This window comes from Pseudonaja textilis, chromosome 2, assembly GCF_049901715.1.
Source record: "Pseudonaja textilis isolate UNSWEBS1 chromosome 2, rPseTex1.2, whole genome shotgun sequence".
Taxonomy (NCBI): Eukaryota; Metazoa; Chordata; class Lepidosauria; order Squamata; family Elapidae; genus Pseudonaja; species Pseudonaja textilis.
The window spans coordinates 232,875,068-232,896,684 of NC_141991.1; the positions used below are offsets into that span (position 1 = coordinate 232,875,068).

General features: G+C 36.2%; 1 protein-coding gene across 1 annotated transcript in view; it reads right to left on the reverse strand.

Moving 5' to 3' along the window:
• NDUFS4 (NADH:ubiquinone oxidoreductase subunit S4) overlaps nucleotides 1-12,923 on the reverse strand; it is a 47,791-nt gene extending 34,868 nt beyond the window's left edge. Inside the window, exon 1 of the mRNA XM_026716517.2 lies at nucleotides 12,743-12,923. Coding sequence (XP_026572302.1) covers nucleotides 12,743-12,861 — 119 coding nt within the window. The 5' untranslated portion in view covers nucleotides 12,862-12,923. The remainder of the gene's footprint in view (nucleotides 1-12,742) is intronic.
• Nucleotides 12,924-21,617: the final 8,694 nt, after the last annotated feature.

Genomic DNA, 21,617 nt, shown 5'->3' on the forward strand with positions numbered 1-21,617 from the left:
TCATTTTGTGTGCAAATTACCCAGTTTGTGGGCTGGGAAGTCCTGCCCACAATTATTCATACCCCAGGGACTTTCCAATTGGATTGCTGTTATGCATTCTACAGGGAGCTGTTCTTTACAAACACACACAGGTGTTCTGGTAAATGATATGCATGTTTCAGGAGTGTTCTCAGTCAGACCTTGGCAGCATGATTGGTTGCTCTTATTTATTTAAATCGTTGTCAACTGCTTGCAGTCACTCACTCCTATAAGTCTTTCAAATTAATTAAATAACTAAAATCAGCCTGTAGATGAAACGGTTTAAACGTATGAGATTCTCTCTTTCCACTGAAGGGAAATCTTGCCCAATTGAGAGCAATAAAAAAACCATAACTTGATCTTATCATCCAGTGAAAATCCAATCATAGCTTGTACTATAAGAATCCCTTGGCAATTAATTACATTCTGTGAGGCTCTATGTGGTAATAAAGCTCCCTCATTGATGCAGTTTTCTTGGTAAGGATATGAAGTGATTTGTCTTTTTATGGGGATTAAAAAACAATAACTTCCCAGTCTAGCCTATAGCCTTCAGGTTACCGGAGGGTACCTCCTCCAGGTAATAATCAGGATTGCCCTGCCTTGCTTTCTTTACCTACATGTATGTAAAAAGTGCAAGACATTTCGAGGGTGCATGTATTCAGTGTACCTTTTCACTCTGAACTGCTTAAACTTTGCTGAACATCCAATGCTTCACTATTATTCCTGACCAAAGCACCATTATTTCATGATGACATGAAAAAAGTTGACATCTAGTTCTTGATGCTGCAAGTTTTAACTGTAATTTAGTTTTCCTAAATTACATTAGGAAATGTGATGCACACTGTCCAGAAACATGATCATACAAGTTGGACAGTAATAAAAAACTTCTAAATAAATAAACAAAGAAACATTTAAAATTGCTTTAATATATCTGAATAATAAGCAGATTATATTTTTCAATAATTACTGCTTGGAATCTTGCTCACTGGAATTCTGAAAAAAATGGTGACAGTTTCATCTGAAGTTGATGAAAAATTACTAAAATGACTAAGGCTTAATGAGGTTCAGTAAAACCTCAAAAATTATTTCAGAGAAGACCATAATATGAACCATATAAATGCATTAAATCACAGAATGTGAATCATATTTTCAGATTTCTATTAGCATTGTTGAAGTTGGGTGTATGAGAGCGAAAAAGGAGCCATTTTAAATTAGAAGAAAAGAATTTCTTGATAATTTTTATTTTAATGTCAAAATATATTTTCTGTGGCTCTCTCCAAAACTCCTATCAAATGTATAGACACCTACTACTAGCATTTAAAATTAACCATGGTTCAAATCTCAAATAACAGATTTTCAGTGCCAATTACACTAACTGAAGTTACAGAACTGTTTTTAAAACCTATCCCATCTAGAAACAATTACAATAGTTTAATCTAGAAGTTTCTAAAGCATGGACAATTGACATCGAAATTATCTTTTCCAGCCATAACAGATAAAAACCATCACTTACAGAATACTGAAAAGGGCAAAAACCACAAAGATACTGGAGTGGAATAGAAAGCATCTATACCAGAAGATATTTTTTTCAACTGAACATTTTCAAAGAACAGGAATAACTGCTCTGAAAGTCGCCATGGGCAAATAGGCTGCAATATAAATTAAATAAATAAATAAATTTATGGTGTATTTCTGAGTTCTATTCTACCTCCACCATTTTTAATTTCACAATAAGGCATTTACCAACTGCTCTATTTATCAGATCAAAAGTGTTTTGTGGTATTAAATATTTAAATTTAGATTTAAATCATTACCAGGAAGACTTAGTTTAATGATTTAAACACTCATAATCATATTTTGCAACAGTATATTTTTTTCATTTGATACAACATCAATATTATATTATTCAGTATTCTAGATGTAGACTTTTTAGAGGGTATATATCATATATAGTAATCATTCACAAAATGCTTTCAAATTAATTTTTATCAAAACTTGGAATAATCGAAGAAATAATTAACACATCCCATTTTAAAGTTAATTTATCAATATTGTATTTTATACAAATGATCAGACTCTTCCAACTTCCTTTTCCAAATATGTGAAAGATTAAGAGAAGAATATCTATGCAAATTACTATACTATACATACACTGTATGAACTATGTAAGCATTTGGAAGTGAAGAATTCCTCCATTCATTAGCTACACTGATGATATCTTGTTCATTCCAATGTGCAAAAGCAAAAAGAAAACAAAATATTAATTCAGGCAACCTTCCCTTGACACCTATCACATGATCTATCTTAATATTTGGTGTACAATTCAATTCCTTTTGACTTCACTGATTTCTCCATAAAATTTTGTTATAATAAAATAGAAATAGTTTCTTTTTCCAGGATGTTTTTTTATTTCTCAGTCTAGTCTACAACTATAGTATCCGATGGAGTCTGCCATCCAAACACCAACCAAACCTAATCTCACAGTTTCTCAACTCAGTTTCCCAACTAATTTGCATGTTGCCTCCTGCTAAAAGGTTTTTTTTCTCTTCTAGTGTTAAAAAAAAGTGAAGTGTTTTGAAGGAAAATTGGATTAAAAACATGGACTTGAAAAATAGTCATATATTAAACTAGGTAATATCGAGTATTTAACACTCTCTTTTTTGTCCTCTCATACACATACCCCAAACAACACGAACAGAAGAATTCTCTACAGTCACCTTTTAAGACAACATTAGATTGAAAAATATGCAGTTGCTGCTTTTCCGAGATGTAAATAAATACAATAAAATAAACCTAATTTTAACATTGGGTGTCAAAGGTGAAGAACATACATGGTCTCATATATCAAAGCCAATTAGTATAGAAAGTTCACCTGTCTTTTGTAATTGAACTCATGACCCCTCAAGTACTAAATACATTATTAAGAAAGCACACTATTAAAAGACATTCAACTGGATATTACAAAAAACTTTATAAAATTTAAAACTTAAGTTTTTCAATAGAATAGATATCATTAAAGAGGTTTAATTCTTCCCTAGTATCAGATGTCTAAATAATTCACCATCAATAATCTTTATGCATATACTTACTTATAAAAAGAAACACAGTACTTAAGAAAAAGCTACTTGCTAATATCAGGCCAAGAAGCAGCTATCCTAACTGGATTAAGAGGCTGTGGCATCAATTCCAAACTTTATTTAGCCAGAATATGGAAAGAATAGAATTCATATGGTAAACAAATTAAAGAGAACAATTATTGTGCTCATTAAACAATTTCCTAACTACTGACTAGTGCTGGATTTCTGTAATTGTGGGCTGACTGCTGGAAACAGTGAGAAGAATGGGGGTGGAAGTGTTATTTGCAGAACACCACAGGTGATCCCATGCTCTGCCCTGAATGTTTTCTGAAATGTCAAATGTCTCCCCACAAATATATTCAGATCATACCAAGTGTGCATTAATTATCATAACATAACTCAAAGTTAATAAATTATTTAATTCTAGAAGTGTAAGGAATGAAAAGCTAATGTTCTACAACCCACCTCACATTGGAAAAGGCTATGTCCTTTCACTGTTCAGTGCTTTAGAACTGCTACACTTTGTTATTTAGTTTAAGTAATCTGCCAATTATGAAAGATATATTCATCTTTTAAAATGTGAATGCTAGATACCAAACTAACCTTAAGCCAGATGTTCCAGTTGGTAATTGCTGATCAACTGTAGGCACTATCAAATGGGAATGATTTTCAGGATCTATTTTAGATTGGCTTCAGGACTGTTTTACAGGATAAACTGTTTTACTTGTCATGTGGGGTAACCTATGCTGGAAGCATGATTGGTTAGACATCTTAGATTAAGATAAATGGTATTCCATTTATTGGTAGAAATTATGATATCCTGAACTATTCATTACTGAAGGCATGAATGAACTGAATGGGTCAAGCTGACCTAGACATAAAGTCATAAACAATTCTCATATTTCAATATTTTTAATTTATTTCTAAATATATTAAATAAGGCTCCTTGTAACAGTACCTAACAGGTATCGGTTGACTTTGATAAAAGCTGTAGAGTCTAGCCTGATTATAATTTCGATGGAAGACTGCCAGAAAATTGTTAAGACTCAGACTAGATTGGGAAATTTAAAAAAAGAATGATGAAGTGGTGATAAAAATATCTGATTTCCCTATAATAAAGAAAGTTATTATGAATATGTTCAGGTAACCACAGACTCCCCCATCCCCACCCCCAAGTCTTGTGGTAATATCTCATCATAATGGGTGTGGTGGTGGAGATAGGTGTTCCTAGGGGGGATGAGCAATGAATCCAGGGAGTGTTTGACAAGATAATATATTCCCAGCAGGATCATTCAAGGTTTGAAGATTATTTAGGTTACCCAGCTAAACCAAGCAAGCACAGCAATGTAAGGAGATGCTGAAGCAGATTATCATTTTAATAACAAAAACATTAATTCATACTGTGCGGAAAAAAAGCAATGGTAAACCTCTCTTGTATTTTTATTAGGAAAATCACATAGATAGAAAATATATGATTGACAATATAGGGCCACATGATAGGCCCTTTCAGGTCTATCATTAGACTAGGAGACAACCTGTGAAGTCAGATTTAAAAGAATTTCTTTTTCCATACTGAAATCAGTTTATACACTTTAGGGATTAGGCCACCTTGAGTTGTACAAATTAAAATTGTGCGATATAAATCAAATAATTAAATATGTAAATTGGGACAGATAGATTGATAAGTGGAACTATTAAAAACAAATTATGCCACTTAAAAATTATTGGATGTTGAATGCTTATGAAGTCAACTCAAAGTATTAGTTACTTGTTTATCAGAAAGCAAGTTTCTCCTCCATTAAAATACTCAGAATATATGAATCATCTCTACTAGGGCCCCAAATTAATGACAGGGCCTGGATATTTACAAGTGAAAGGGTCTTTTCAATTATAATCTTCTGTCCCTAGAATTCCTTCTACTAAAAAAAACATGAAGCCTATGTTTTTATTTTTCAACACCTACCCTTTTATTTTCATATGTACTTGAAGAATAAATTATTTGATATCAAATTCTTTGATTTAGAATTGGGATGTTGTGGGGGAGGGGATCAAGAAACCATCAAACCGCTTCAAAAATGCCATGGATATGTCCATCAGGAATCAAAGTCAAATTGAAGAAGACTTTAAATTTAATCTGGATTTACTCATTAGTTCAAAACAATTGATGGAAAATTTACAATAAGTAAAGCTAAGTATCATTCGGATATTGTTTTGTTTCAAGGTTCCTTAGACTGATGGCTCTTTTGAATAAACAGTTTGTGTAAATTATTCCTAATATTGTTAACTTATAACTTATATACCTAATATTTCAATGCTTTTAGCAAGCCACTGAATGAAATGCACTTGATCCATTTTCAGTGCTACATTGAAAGACAATTATTATTCTGAATAACAGAATGGTGAGAAGAGTTCATGGATCAAGTGAATTTTATAAAATATAAGCTGGAGTTAGCAATAGCTGGATGGGCATTTGTAGTTTGATCTAAAATAATTACATTTTAATATAAAAGTTCAAAAACTATGTAAATATAATTAAGTTTATTTCCTACTTTCAAAAATATCTGTGTTATCATCAAGCTTACTGACTGAAAAACTAATTTCAAATATTGTTTGAAAATACCAGTTATTTTTGGATACAAAGATGTTAAAGCTGGGGTTTCTCATATCAACAATCAAATATGTGTTTTGATATGAATAACATTCTTGGAATGTCAATGACTGGTTGAGATATAATGGCTGGTTTAAAAAACCAGATTGGTCAAAGAGGACTCTGCTGCAGAACAATACTGTCACAACTATAAGAATAAAGAAATACCACTTTGTAGAATTTGGACTGCAAATTAATTATATCCATGATATATTTTTCATAATATGTTCTTCTGCATTTTGATTTAATGGATACTTGTCAGAAATTAGGGATATACTACCATCTTAGATTTGAAAATGAACATTCTATCTTGCAAAATGATGAACTAGCTTTTAATGAAGAATAGCCACCCCTGAAAGGACCTAATGGTAAAGACTGTAAGGATGACACCATTAAAGCCAACTTCTTTAACACATTCTTTGGCTCAGTATTTGTAAACAGCAATGGATCATGCCCAGTATTTCCTAGTCGAACCACAGACAACTACAATGATCTAATACATATTGATTTTACAGAAGACAATGTTGAAAAAGAACTACGCAATCTAAAACCATCTCTATCTATTGGACCGGATGGAATATGTGCCTACTTCTTAAAAAAGCTATCCACTGCCATAGCAGAACCTTTTAACATAATCTTTGAAAAAATTTTCAGGACCAGCTCCTTGCCAAACCTATGGTCATAAGCCATGATCATCCCCATCTTCAAAAAGGGAGACCCCAGTCTAGTTGAAAATTACAGACCAATCTCTTTATGCTGCATCACCTATAAAGTCATGGAAACAATAATTAACCAATCCATTATTCTCCACTTAGAGACAACCTACTCCCTAATAAACAATTTGGTTTCAGAAAAAAACTATCCTGTAATCTGCAACTCTTACACTGCAAAAACATATGGACTACACAACTCAGTTAGGGCAAAGCAACAGACGCAATCTACATAGACTTCTGTAAAGCCTTTGATTCAGTGGTACACGACAAACTACTCCTAAAACTAAAACCTTATGGTATCTCTGGACAATTGCATAACTGGATAGAAGCATTCCTGTCAAATAGACAACAAATGGTCAAAACTGGGAGCGTCCTATCAAATTCTGTACCTGTCAACAGTAGTGTCCCCCAAGGCAGTGCTCTAGGACCAACTCTTTTCATACTCATGACCTCTGTAATCATATTAAGAGCAACTGCGTTCTCTTTGCTGATGATGTAAAGCTATTCAACACCACAGACAATACTGCTACCCTTGAAAAAGACCTTGACTATGTATCAGAATGGTCAAACAAATGGCAACTTCAAATCTCAACAAATAAATGCTGTCTTACATATCGGCAAAAAATATATCAGAAAATAAAATATAAGCTGAATAGTCAAGACCTTGTTGATGATCCAAACTCTGTCAAGGACCTTGGAATACTCATCTCTAATGATCTAATTGCTAGAGCCCACTGTAACTACATAGCCAAAAAGGCATTAAAAGTTGTTAACCTAATCCTACATAGCTTTTTCTCTGGTAATTTAACTACCTAGAGCATACAAAACATTTGCTAGACCAATACTTGAATAGAGCTCATCAGTCTGGAACGTGCATTACGTATCTGATATTAACACAGTTGAGAAAGTCCAGAAATATTTCACAAGAAGAATTCTCCACTCCTCTACTCATTGCAGAATACCTTATGCCACCAAACTTGAAATTCTAGACCTAGAAAACCTAGAACTACTCAGAAGTATATAAAATCATACATTGCAATGTCCTACCTGTCAATGAATACTTCAGCTTCAATCATAACAATACAAGAGCACACAATAGATACAAACTCAAGGTAAACCGCACCAAACTTGACTGCAGGAAATACGACTTCAGCAACAGAGTGGTCAATGTCTGGAATACTCTACTTGACTCTGTGGTTTCTTCCCTAAACCCCCAAACTTTAACCTTAGACTGTCTAATATTGACCTCACCCCTTTCCTAAGAGGTCTGTAGGGGGCATGCATAAGCATACCAACGTGCCTACCATCCCTGTCCTATTGTTCCTTTTTATTTTTCTTATATGTATCCATTTCATGTATTCATAATTATGTTTATACTTATACCTATTATTTTATAAGTGATTGACAAATCAAATAAATAAATAAATAAAAAGTACCATGTTTCTCATAAAATAAGACCGGGCCTTATATTTTTTTGAGCCCCGAAAAAACGTCTAGGACGTCTTTTCGGGGGTGACTTAATTCCCCCCCTTGCATCCTCATCTAGAGTGCCCCATGGGCAGCCATCACCACCAGCCGCTCCTAACAGGTGATCATGGCGAAGCGCAGAGAGCTCCTTACTCCCACCAAACACCTTTGCTGCAGACCCAAGACCTTTGGCACCTGCCGCTGTTGCTTTCCCTTCTGCCCATTCTGCCGCCATGTTTGGAGCTGCCGCTTCCATGATTGGAGTGCCACTGCCATTTGGAGTGCCGCCATTTGGAGCACCGCCGCCACGTTTGGAGCTGCCGCTTCTGTGTTTGGAGCTGCCGCCGTGTTTGGAGCGGCGGTGGCACTACAAACGGTGGTGGTGCTCCAAACAGCAGCAGTGCTCCAAAAGCGGAAGCAGCAGCTCCAAACACGGCGGCAGTTCCAAATGCGGACATGGCAACTCCAAACAGCGGCAGTGCTCCAAACGCAGAAGCGGCAGCTCCAAACGAGGTGGCAGCTCCAAATGCGGAAGCGGCAGCTCCAAATAGCAGCAGTGATCCAAACAGCGGCAGCACTCCAAACATGGAAGCGGCAGCTCCAAACGCAGCGGTGCTCCAAACAGCAGTGGTGCTCCAAATGTGGAAGTGGCAGCTCCAAATGTGGCGATGGCATGGGCAGAAGGGAAGTCAACAGCGGCGGGCACTGAAGGTCTTGGGTCTGCTGCAAAGGTACTTGGCAGGAGTAGGGAGCTCTCCGCACTCTGCCATGATCGCCCATCAGGAGCAGCTGGTCGCAAGGAATTGCTGCCCCTCCCCCCGCCCTTCCCCCCATTTTGCATGTTTTAAAATAGGCCTAAATTTGGGGGGAGGGGCTTAATTTCATTTTATGCCTAAAAAACATGCTGGGTCTTCCTATTGGGGGAGGTCGTATTGTTGGAGAAACACGGTATGCTTCTAATGTCTGATTTGACACCCCTGCTTTACATTAATGAAAGAGATGTCTTTCATAATGCAAATTGCACATTATGTTTCATTCCATTCCTAAAAAGTTAAGCAATTCCTTGCAAGAGAAGCATTTGGTGTGGTTGTTTGTGTAATATTCTTTCATTAATGTAAAGCAGTGGTGTCAAACTCGCATTGTCATGGCATCATGTGACATATCATGACTTTTTCCCCTTCGCTAAACCGGGTGTGAGTGTGGCCAATGTGTGACGCTTTCAGCCCATGGGCCACGCTATGGTAAAGTATCATATTGTATGCAGGCATATACAATTAGGGTGTTTTTACAACATTCCAAATAACACTGGGATATACATCATGTTGTGTACTAATTTTCAGTAATAGAATTCTTGGAGCTAATTGGATTTTGGCTATAAACTGATATAAATTCTTCAACATTGTTTTCAATGGTTTAACATTTCTGAAAATTTTCATTTGGGAAGCTTAAGAAAAATAGTTTTACACTCTGGGTGGAAAGAATTTTATTGCTAATTGTATCTATTTTTTATGTTGAAATAAAAAGATCATGAGAGTCAGTTTGATGTAAAGTATAAAGCATCGGACTAGAAACTGGGAAATGGTGAGTTCTAGTCCCACCTTAAACACAAATCCAGATGGGTAACTTTGGGCCAGTCAATTTCTTTCAGCCCTAGGAAGGGGTCAATGGCAAACCACTTCTGAAAAGCCTTGCCAGGAAAAAGGCAGGAACTTGCCCAGAAGTCTTGGAGAGAATTGGAATGAATGAATGAATGAATGAATGAATGAATGTATGTATGTATGTATGTATGTATGTATGTATATTATTCAGCTTTGTTCGGGTATTTTCCCACGTCATTATAGTTGTGCTTTTAAAGTTGTAGCAACGTTTCGGCAGGATCTCATCTGCCATCATCAGGCTTCTGTACTGTGTTCGTCTGTGAGTCAGACTTTCACAGCCGTTTCAGTTTTAAATTTGGGGCTAGGCTACTGCTGTGCCAGAATGGTTTTTTTCTTCATCCTGATTGGTTGGGAGTCTTGGTCTGTGTTTATTGGTCTTGGAGTTTGTTGTGTTCTGCTTGATTAGTGTTTCTAATATCTTCTGTCTATTTTGTGGCTTTTTTTTGTCTTGATTGGCTGGCAACATTGTGTTCCTGTATTGGAGGCTTTTAGTGCGGCTTGGCTCTGAATAAATGGACGGCTATCATTTATTAGGAAGTTAGGTTTCATCTGGGTGCCTGGCTGGGGTGTGTTTGAGCTGGAGGTATCAGGGGGGATCTGTTTGTGCCCAGGTGTTTGCCTAGCTTGTGGTGTGGAGATTTTTTTTGTTTGTGAGTGCAGGCTTCAAAATAATTGACAGCCTGGTGGAATCATCTCTTCTATTCATGCTTTCAGGTCTTTTTTCAATCTCTATGGCTTCTCTGATGATTCTGTGGCTGGGGTTTTCTATAGTGGCTAGGGTTTGGGTGCCATTGAAGTCGATGCTATGACCTGTGGCTTTCATGTGTTGGACTAGTGAGGAAGTGTGTTCCAGCTTTTTTACTGTATTTTTGTGTTCATCCAGGCAGGTACTTATTCTTCTATTGGTCTGTCCGATGTATGTGGCCGGGCATGATGCGCAGGGGACTTCATATATGCCTTGGTTTTCCAGGTCAATTTTATCTTTTGGGGTTTCTAAGGATGGCTGCTATTTTTCTGTCTGTTTTGAAGGCAGTCTTGATGTGATGCCTGTGTAGTATCTTACTGTAGTACCTCTTGTGTAGGGCAGGACAGCTGTTCCATAGGTCTGTTCATCTTCTAGGTCTCCATTATGTCTCAGTGTGTTTTTGTGGATCAAGCCGGTGATTTTGCTTTTGTGGAAACAGTTAGCTGTCAGTACTTTAGTCAGGGTGCACAGTTTAGTCTTTATGTGTGTCTTGTCTGCCAGGCATTTGGTTTTGGCTATTAGTGTTTTGGCCACGTAGTTTATCAGTGCTGGGTGGTGGTGGGACTGGGCATTGAGGTAGCAGTTGATGTGTTTTCTTCTGGTATATGGTGTCCTAGTGTGCCATCTGTTTTTTTGTAGATTAGTACATCTAGGAATGGTAGTTGTTTGTTTCCGTTTCCATGGTGAACTTGATTTTGGGGTGTGTGCTGTTTAGGTGTGTTAGGAAATTGTTTAGGTTTTCTTTTCCATGGGGCCAAATCACAAATGTGTCATTGATGTATCTTAACCATAGTTTGGGTTTGTGGGAGGCATTAGCTAGGGCTCTGGATTCAAATTCTTCCATGAACAGGTTTCCAATGACCGGTGACAGTGGTGAACCCATAGGGATCCCATGTAAGTACCCGCGAAAACTTAAGAAAACATGTATGTAAGTATGTGTTTATGTGTCTGTCTGTCTGTCTGTCTGTCTGTCTGTCTGTCTGTCTATCTATCTATCTATCTATCTATCTATCTATCTATCTATCTATCTATCTATCTATCTATCTGGTATTCAGCTTTGTTCGGGTATTTTCCCACATCATTGTAGTTGTGCTTTTAAAGTTGTAGCAACGTTTTGGCAGAATCTCATCTGCCATCATCAGGCTTCTGTATTGTGTTCGTCTGTGAGTCAGACTTTTACAGTGGACTCACAGACGAACACAATACTAGAAGCCTGATGATGGCAGATGAGATTCTGCAAACTGTGCTACAACTTTAAAAGCTGACTACAATGACGTGGAAAATACCCGAACAAAGCTGAATACCATACATGGTACCGCTGAAAACTTTATATATATATATATATATATATATATATAAGCTTCATAATATATATGTGTGTGTGTGTGTATCTTTGGTTATTCGGATATATTATGTTATGTTATGTTATGTTATGTTATGTTATGTTATGTTATGTTATATGTTATGTTTATTTATGTTATATTATATTATATATTAATTATTATATTATATTATATTATATTATATTATATTATATTATTATATTATATTATATGATATTATTATATTATATTATTATATTATATGATATTATTATTATATTATATTAATTATATTATATTATATTAATATTATTATATTATATTATATTATATTATTATATTAATTATATTATTATATTATATTATATTATATTATATTATATTATATTATATTAATTATATTAATTATATTATATTATATTATAATATTATATTATATTATATTATATTAATTATATTATATTATATTATATTATATAAAAAATATATCCGAATAACCAGATACACACACACACATATATATTATGAAGCTTTGAAGGGCATACATATTAATAAACTGAAACCAAACTTTCATCATAGACACAAAAAGTATAGTTTTCATTTTTTTCTCCTTCTGCAGAGAATCAGACAAGGTATCAGAATGACTGCTGTGACCATCCGATTTGGACTGATGACGACACAGCCCTATAGCCTCCATTGCGTAATTTCAAGCTTCCCTGTTTCAGCCTGCAACCACGTGTAGTAGGAATCCGATCAACACGCAAAACGTTTCACGCACGCCTGAGAAATTCTACTATTTAGGAGCATCCCCGCCTGGTTTCTACTCATGATGCCGCATCGTCTGCTTTCTTTTGACAGCCTGCCTGCTGCTACCCCTCCCTCCAATCTCAGAGGTGGCAGAGGGCGGGATAAAGTCCGCTTCGCCGGGGGCTCCTGAGGGGATTCCAAATGGGGAACGCAGCTTTTACAGCCGGAGAAACGTTGCCGGTGCGGCCTTCACTTCTCCGACTTTCGCGGGTCAGAGGACAAGTGGGCAGGCAAAGATGCGATGGGGGGGGGGATCCGTCTACCCAAGGAGCCACCCGCCCCTTCTACCTGGCCCCAATGGCGAGGACAGCTTCGCTCCTTCCTCCTCCTCCTCCCCCGCGCAGCAGGTGTCTCGCCGCAGCCGTTGTCATTGAGGTCTCCCGCAGCAGCAGCAGCACCGCCGCCATGATGGTGTGAACAGCTGCTTCCGGGATGGAGTGCCGCTAGGGACAAACTATCTCCGTCCTCGTCAAGGAACGCGAAGCGAGGTCACTGAAATCGCGGGCGCTGGCTGAGCAGACGAGGAAGGCGGGTTTGGAGGGTGGTTACGGCCAATGCAAAATAAAGGGCGGGCTGGTGGCGGTCTGGCGATGTATGGGGACAATACTTCGGGGGTAATATAGCCTTGGGTGGAAGGCGAAGCTTTAGGAAGTGGTTTCAGAAGTCGGGGAATTAAATCATTACCCACGATTCTTGCAGCGCCCCCGAAAAGAAGCAAGTTCGTTTTAGGCGTTCTGGGTGTTCATAATAATCTTCCTGTTATTTCGGTTTACGGACGAATAAACACTTGCATTTTATGGGACCTCTTCCATGGAAGACGCTTATAGAATTGCAACTAGGGTAGCTAGATAGGTACCTCAATTATTTTTGAAGGAAATGCATCAGGAAAATACCATTTGGCATAAAACGTGCATACTGTCCACCAAGAAATTGTGATGCATGTTGCTAGGAACAGAAATGTGTATTTTGTCGTAGGGAGAAAACTGACTTTCCTGTATCTGATCCATTCCCTGCCTAGGAGGAATGGTTCCTTATATTTCGATTTGATTGCACTGCACTTCTGCATGTGTTTATTATTTTAACTGCATTCATATTTTTTGAAATAATTCTGCAGCTCCTGGGTGGTTTTCTGAATGGTGAGGTCAGAAGAAGAGAAGATAGGTTTGAGGCTATTCAGTCTAATTATTTAATAATTACTTTACTTTTAATTAATTACTTTAAAATAATAATTACTTTAATTATTAAAGTACAACTGGATGATTTTAAACCCAGATCTTGAAGAAATTGAGATGCAATGTAATCGTTCAACTGAGGAGCACTTAATATTTCTTCCCTCTAAATATCAGTCATTATTTTATAGCTGCTTTCTGATTCAGCAAATAAATAAAACTTTTTGTCATGAATGATAATATAGTTCAGACATTGACATTTTATGCCCCTCTCCCTGCCACATTTGCCACTTTGACTTTCCCTAACTGGCCCACAAGGTTCAATCGAAAATGAAAAATCAAATGTAAATTACTACACCATGTGTGTATTCCTGTTGGTTCAGCCCTCTTCAACAGTCCAGTTTCTCATGTGGCCCTTTCGGAAAATTAATTGCCAATCCCTGATATAGATTAATACTCACAATATCGCAATTTAACATTTTAATTCATAAAATTGAGTTTCTTGTTGTGTGTGTGTGTGTGTGTGTGTGTGTGTGTGTGTGTGTATTATAAATATACACATAGAGGGAGAAGCATATATAATTTATATGCCTACTTAAGGCTATGAACCACTTTGACCTTCCCAGAAAAGGACACAGTATTTTAAAACTAAAATACTAAAAGGAGCATCTGTAACCATGCACTCTGCATCCCTACCCAGCTACTCCTGTGTTATTAAAATTATAAGAAAGGATGCTGTAGAAATAATTAAACACTGTGGTCTGCTTGTTGGTTTGATGCATGAACACGATCACCCTGGCTAGTTAGTAAATAAGTAGCTTTGGTTGAAAGATTAAATTAGCAAATCATTCAGTTTGTTTCCCTGCCTCTCGACAGCATATAATGCTATATTTCTTACTTTTAGGTTAGATTACACACCACACCACATGTGAATGTAGCCATTTTGGTTTGTAACACATACTCTAGTAGCATATCCAGATGTGGTTTGGATTACACTCCAAAAAGAGGAATAAAGCAAGGATAGAATCTAAAATTGGTTTTGTTTCATTACATTTAGTGTTGATTGAAACTAAACCAGTTAGTACTGTATAATTAGTATCCAAATTTAATAATTTTCCTATCATATTGCATTTTTAAAATTCATATTTTTGGAGGCTGTCTCTCTTGACAGGCCCTCAGACTGGGAAATTCTGATTTACTGTGTTATGTGAATACAGTCCTGTTCTCTGCAAGTACTGGCAGAATTGGGCTGCCAATCCTTCCTATATGCCAGGGGTGTCCAACCTTGGCAACTTTAAGACTTGTGGACTTCAACTCCCAGAATTCCTCAGCCAGCAAAGCTTGGACACTCCTGCAATATGCCTTTGTACTACAACACATGCTTTATCAAAAGAAGATAATATTTATCCTGAAGATGTTACCAGGTTGGGTAGTGAAATGTCTGCAAGAAAACAACCAAGCTCAAGGATCACCTAAGACGCCATATACTGTATCATTTACCCCTTTTTCTTTCCTACTCCAGATGTCCATGCTAAATGCTGCTTGAAGAGACAATGCAGGTAGTCAAATACTATTCTTAGGACCACTTCTGAACTCGCAGTGTGCTCCCAGTTCATAACAGTTCTAGCAGGCCTATAATTCATAGAAATAGAGAAAACACCATTTAATTCCTCAAATTAAGGCAACAGGATAAGACATCTCTCCAGCTTGTGAGAAGCCAGAGACCTCTGGTTTAAACATTGTGACAAACAAGCTATTGAATTAAGATGACTCTTGGGCTGATTCAGCAGAGTTATTTGTATGTCCTTAGCCAGCGAAAGGGAGTTCACTGCTGAATACATCCAGTGAAGGGGCCCTAACTACCTCTCTGGGTAATTGTTTCTGCTGTCAAATTGCTCTACTCTTAGGAAGCTTTTTGGAGTATACGTTGCTACAGATCAAACTGTTGCACAAGATTTGAGAGAAAAAATTGGCCACTGTCCCTGGCATGTTGACAGTAATTCACTATGATATTTCATGAACTGATTGATGAAAGTTATGCAATAATGAAATGTTTAGTCTTGAAAGATTTGGTGTGAACTTTATTTAAATAGCACTGAACTAGTTTGCTGCATATTTAATGAAAGTTCAACTGAATTCTGTAAACATTTTTCCCAGTATCTTCTAAACAGTATGTGCATATGTACCTGCTGCATTTATTTTTTAGAGTAAGCCTCAATATGATTAACTGGAGCTGTTCCCCACTAAGCACCTTTAGGAAGGATGGATGGATGAAAGGCAGATGATAGATAGATAGTTAGATAGACAGACCGATGCATACACATACAGACATAGATATAAATTGTACACATAGACACAAACAAAGCAAGAGCTAGAAACCAGGAGCCTGTGACTTCTAGTTTTGCCTTGGGCATGAAAGCCAGTTAGCTCTTTTAGCACATGATGTCAGGATCAGGCAACAAGCCAGTTGGTCAATTCTGTTGTAAACCAACACTTGGTTGATCCAAATAATAAGAAAGAAGCAGTCCTTTTTTTTTTAACCGCTTAGTTACTTCCACATGCAAAGCTATTTTTCCTAAGAATTTCAATAAAAGAAAATAATAACTCTTTCCCTTGCTCCTTTGGATTTTTTAAAGCCCAACTGAACTTACCTTGCAATTGTGTTAGGTAACAACATCTTATTTTTACACTCATACAATTTGCATAATTCAAAATAAATGGGGGTAAGCATCTGATATTTTATTTATGATTTTATGTACTCTCCAATTGTCAAAGAGTGTATGGGAATGGAAGGGAATGGGAGATCTGTTAAGCTTGCTGGATTGCACATTAAATTTACCATGAAGTCAGAATTATCTGGTTCTAATTTTACTACACACACACACACACACACACACACACACAGACAGAGGGGGGGGAGAGAGAGAGTCCCTTTTGTATGATTCTTCCATAAAATATCACAGTCCATGGAGGAAAGGAAAAATTAAAAACAGGCAACTTCTGCTACATTGTCCATTTCATATGCAACCAAGCATATGGCATAGTCTTGTGAGAAAATTCCTCCTTTCCCCTGAGTCTGCCAAATAAAGTAAAATATAAAATACAATTCATTTTAACGTGCATCATTTTGAAGCCACATACATATAAGCCTTTCAATCATAACCTTTCTCCCCAAATAAGTCAGAAAATATTGTTTTAAATAGCAGCTTATTTCCAATGTTTTGTAAAAGTCCACCTTAACAGGCAGTAATGTGGAAAAGGGTATAAATGAAATGGGGGAATGGAGATTCTTCTGAATATAACAACTATGCAACATCTTCAATGAATCATAGCAACTATCCAACAATATTAAATCATTTGAGTATTGCTGACAACAAAAACCAAATAACTGTGATTTGTATATCAGCAATAAACCCACCACATTTTATTAAACAACAGTGGAATAGCATTTAGGAGATATATTTTGCACTCTTTCAGGAAACTGTTTTCTGATGATGGTTGGAGGTCCTTCTAACCCAGCTTCTTTTACTCTGACCAAGAATAGTTCTCCAAGATTGAATATAGATATAGAAATTCTTAAAAGTTCTGGAGACTGAGCAAGTTTGTATCAAAAACATGGCCTTTTTTTTCTTCAGTCATGATCCCATCCCTCAATACTATCATGGAGCTACATGAATATTCTGTGTTATGGTCCTACTCCTTAGTTATAGTTCTAATCTCCCTACTGAATGATGAACAAACAGCAGATCATCAATATGTAGGTTTTTACAATTGCTGAACTTCATATGAAATAAGTTGCATATTTTTATAATGGGTTTAAATGTTTCAATTGACTGTTTTTCCAAAATACATATTTCTTCCACTGTGTATTTTTATACCAATATATAATCAAATAATTTTAGGCCATTTTTTTTGATAGGGCCAATACAGGAAGAACTTAACTTACAACACAACTGATACCAGAATTTTCATTTCATTTCAAGTCAGGCGGTTGTTAGTCACATCTAACTTTTTTGCCACAGTTGTTCAGGAAATCACTATAGTTGTTAAATGAATCATGTGATCATTAAGCAAGACAGTTGGGAAAGTTGCAAGTGGTGATCACATGACCCTGGGACACTACAACCATTATAAATGCATGACAGCTGCAAAAGATCCAAATTTGGATCACGTGATGGTGAGGATGCTGCAACAATTGTAAATGTGATGACTGGTTATTAGTCATTTTTTTGAGGGCCATTATAAACTTTGAATAGTCACTAAATGAATGGTTGTAAGATGAGGACTACCTGTATTGGGTCAATTGATAATCACAAATGCCAGTTCTAAGTTCTTACCTCTCCTTCTCCACAATAAGTTAACAACATTGCACATAACCTGAAGTGTTCAGGTTTTTCAGCAGCAGCCAGTAATATACAATGTTAAACATCAGAAAACAAAATTATGACACATTATGGATTGGAGCCGCTGTTGTTATGGCATGAGTGCTTTTAGCAGTAACTACCTGTATTTGGTTCTGCTTATAATGCCAATCATTTATGTGACTTTTTTTGCTATAAGCAATTGGGAAATGCAAAGCAGAGGCTGTTCTCTAGTTTTCTTCTTGGTACAATATTCATACGCTGCAGTTTATCACTTAAAAATAAAAAGTGAAAGAAAGAAAAGAAATTTTCGGTGTTTAAAGACATTTTAAAATTGCATTTCTTTGTTCCTGGCACTTATGTACTGTTAAAAAAAAAAAGGTTTGTTGACATTTACTATTTTATAAAACAATTCTAAAGACCTCCCCACCCCAGTTATGTTTCTATGTTTATGTCTGTCACTTTTTATAAAGTTTAGGAAGGCAGCTAAAATTCTTTTATATACTAATATTGCTGACCTATCAGGCACTTTTTTCCACTTCAAACCAGCAGGATGAGTGAATGGTGGGCCACTACAGTTTCCAAAGTTAAATTTGTTTCAGGCTTGGTTAGTGGTTGACAGTATTTAGAGACTGTTCACATTGTTTGATGTAAGGCAGGGATTTACTCTTTTCTTTTTTCTTTTCTTTTTTCTCTTTTCTTCCATTCACTACACAAACAAGCCCCCTCTTTCTAATAGCTTCTTCCATGGGGGTATATTTGGTTATGTTTTCCCTGAGGAAAATGAGGTAGAACAGATTTTTGTCTTTGAATTTTTAGAACCATATGCTCTAAGTTCTTTTTTGAGATCTTGTTTTTTAATATCTTGGGCGTGCCTAAGTCAGACTTGAGCCCTGTGAACAATAAGAGAGAAGCTACTCATAATGGCTCTTGTGCCTCAAGCAGCGTAAATCAGACACAACTTGGTAGATAATAATGTTAAATGCTAATCGTTCTTTGCTGAGAAGAAAATCTCTCTTTGTTGTTCTTTTTGAAGTCTAGTGGTAGGAAGAAACAGAGACTTTTCAAACTGGTTTAGCAAAGCCCCAGCATATTGTACATTTGACGGATGCCTTGTCTACTAGAGCTCCCAGCTCAATGCTAAATAGACTCTCTTTTCGCTGATCCATCTTTAGAATGTCTGATATTTTCAACAGTCTGTTCCTTCCCCCTCCCTTTTCCTCAAGGGCTGTCAACAGGCCATCAGCACAGCTGTTGAGCCAAAGATCTTTCTTTGCTGTGTTACCTGAGATGCCCATGTTTGAATGTGGTGTCTCTAAGTTTGGCTCTATTTCCTATTCGCACTAAAGGTGAAGGCTTATGTAAACATTTTCAGAGCACTAGGCTTGAGCTGGAAACTCGCATTACCTTTCACTTCCTGGCTTGAGCTCTGAAAAGAAGCCTTAACAAATTTGCAATAAAAGCCAGCTGTGGATAGTGCCGATTGGCTAGTACATGTGATGTCCCCAAATCCCCTTCTAATCTTGTTTTTCAAAACAATCCAGCTTAAAAAAAATGGACAAGGACATAGACAAGTAGACAGAATAGATAAATGTTTGTTGCTATTTAATAGTCTATTTATTGTGAGCCATCTGTAAATTGTTTTTATTGAATAATTGTCTAGAAGTTTCAAATGGATGCATAGTTTTAAAAAAGAAGCAATAGCAAACAAGAAGTATGTGAGAAAAAGCAAATACCTGCTGAACCACTGTTGATCTGATATTTTACGAAGTCTAAATGCCTTGAGAGTCTTGAAAAATGCGCTGAGAGAGGTTAATTTTAATTGTAAGTAAATCTTCAGCTGTGTTAGGATATATTTTAATAAATGAGTACAAAAATCCAGTTCCTATCCTTTGGTTTAGGATTAAATCATGTAGCATAAAGCACCCTAACATTCTAAAATAATCAGTCTGATTTCTAAATTACATGAAATTGTTTCTTAGCTCCATGAAATAACTCATCAGTGATCTTCCCACACAATCCATAGTTCAGCATGTTGTTGTTAGATGTTCAAATAACATTCTCACCTCACTCAAGGCACAGTAGACCTTAATAGCAATCTGTGTAATCTGGCTGTTACTGGATTCTTCGGTGAACTTTGACAATAATTAATTAATGCAATGTTTTATTTTTGAAAACTCAAGGTAATGTACATTTTATCTTCACTATAGCCCAGTTTTATAGATTGGATTGGGAGGCAGTGACTTATCCTAAGTTGCCCAATGAATTTGATGGTCAAGTAGGTTGTGCTCAGACAACATGCCACACTTGATTGGTGTTAATTGTGTTAAATGTTTTGTCGCTTTACCCAGAAAATAGTTGTCTATTATGCAAACACAGAAAACAACTGAATTTTGTAACTAGGTGACAAGTATTATAGAAAGATAGTCCATATTGCTGTGATGTTTTCATGAATTCAGTTTCTTTTATTGTTTCTTTAATCTGTTTTGCATATTAATAAACCTCAAAAAATCCTGATAAATCTTGAGAGAAAATACATTATTGCTGATACTTTTCTTACATATTTCTTTCAAGTCCCTTCTGCTTTCCCTTCTCCTGTTTATGGACAGTTCCACTTATTATTGTATCATCATCATCATCATCATCATCATCATCATCGCAAAACAATTGTAAAAACTTGAAAGTGTAAGCTAGTATGGGAAGAAATTGATTCTTTCAATTTCACTTCTGTAGCTACTTTTCTCCCTGCAAAATGAAATCTATACTTGTCAGGTGTGGCTAGCAATGCAGCATTGCTATACTATACATTTCTCCATCAGATGGAATAGCCACTTCAAGCAGGTTTTTCCAAATACCACCCTTAGGGACGTGCAGACACCATCCAGGGGAGATGTGAAGAATCTTTTAATTACATTGTTATAATAAAATCCATCTTTCTTGAATTTTCCATTGTTCATTTGTGTTCATTTTAGTGTTGGGATTTTTAGGAGAGATGTGTATGTTAAAATTACATAAAAGAGAGGTGTGATGGCAAAAGTTTAGGAACTCCTGATTTAAAGGACTGCTTTTGTTTGCAAATGATAAGAACAGTTGTATGGTGCAGGTATATATTTATACGATTGTTTTTAATGTTTCAGAAGCAGTTTCAATCTGCTTGCCCTTCGAGTACATTGCATTTTGTTATATGCCTTACTGTAGTTACCTAAAAGGAAGACAGTTTATTTTCCAATGATTTATTTTTTTAAAAAATGTAAGTATATTTTGTAAATTCTTGATAATATTGTATTGGTAATTTTTTCTTTCTATCTATTTTTGAATAAATATGGTGTTCTTGACTTTTGTATTTGTTTCTTCTTATCAGGCAATTAGGTAACATATGTTAATCATGAAGTGCAGGATATAAATTAAAATGGAAAATATGTCATATCTCACCTCTCACATTCCAGCCTTTAACACCCTTAACAATGTATACTTCTACTGAAAAGTGAGACATATTGAATTCATTGAAGTTTATTCACCAATGGAGCTATCTTTTCTTGTGATCTCCTAAACCTGAAACAAGTTGGGTGGGCGGGCAGTCATTTTTGCTAGCCATAACTGAATAGCATCTTAAGGTTCTTAGATAATCTTTAG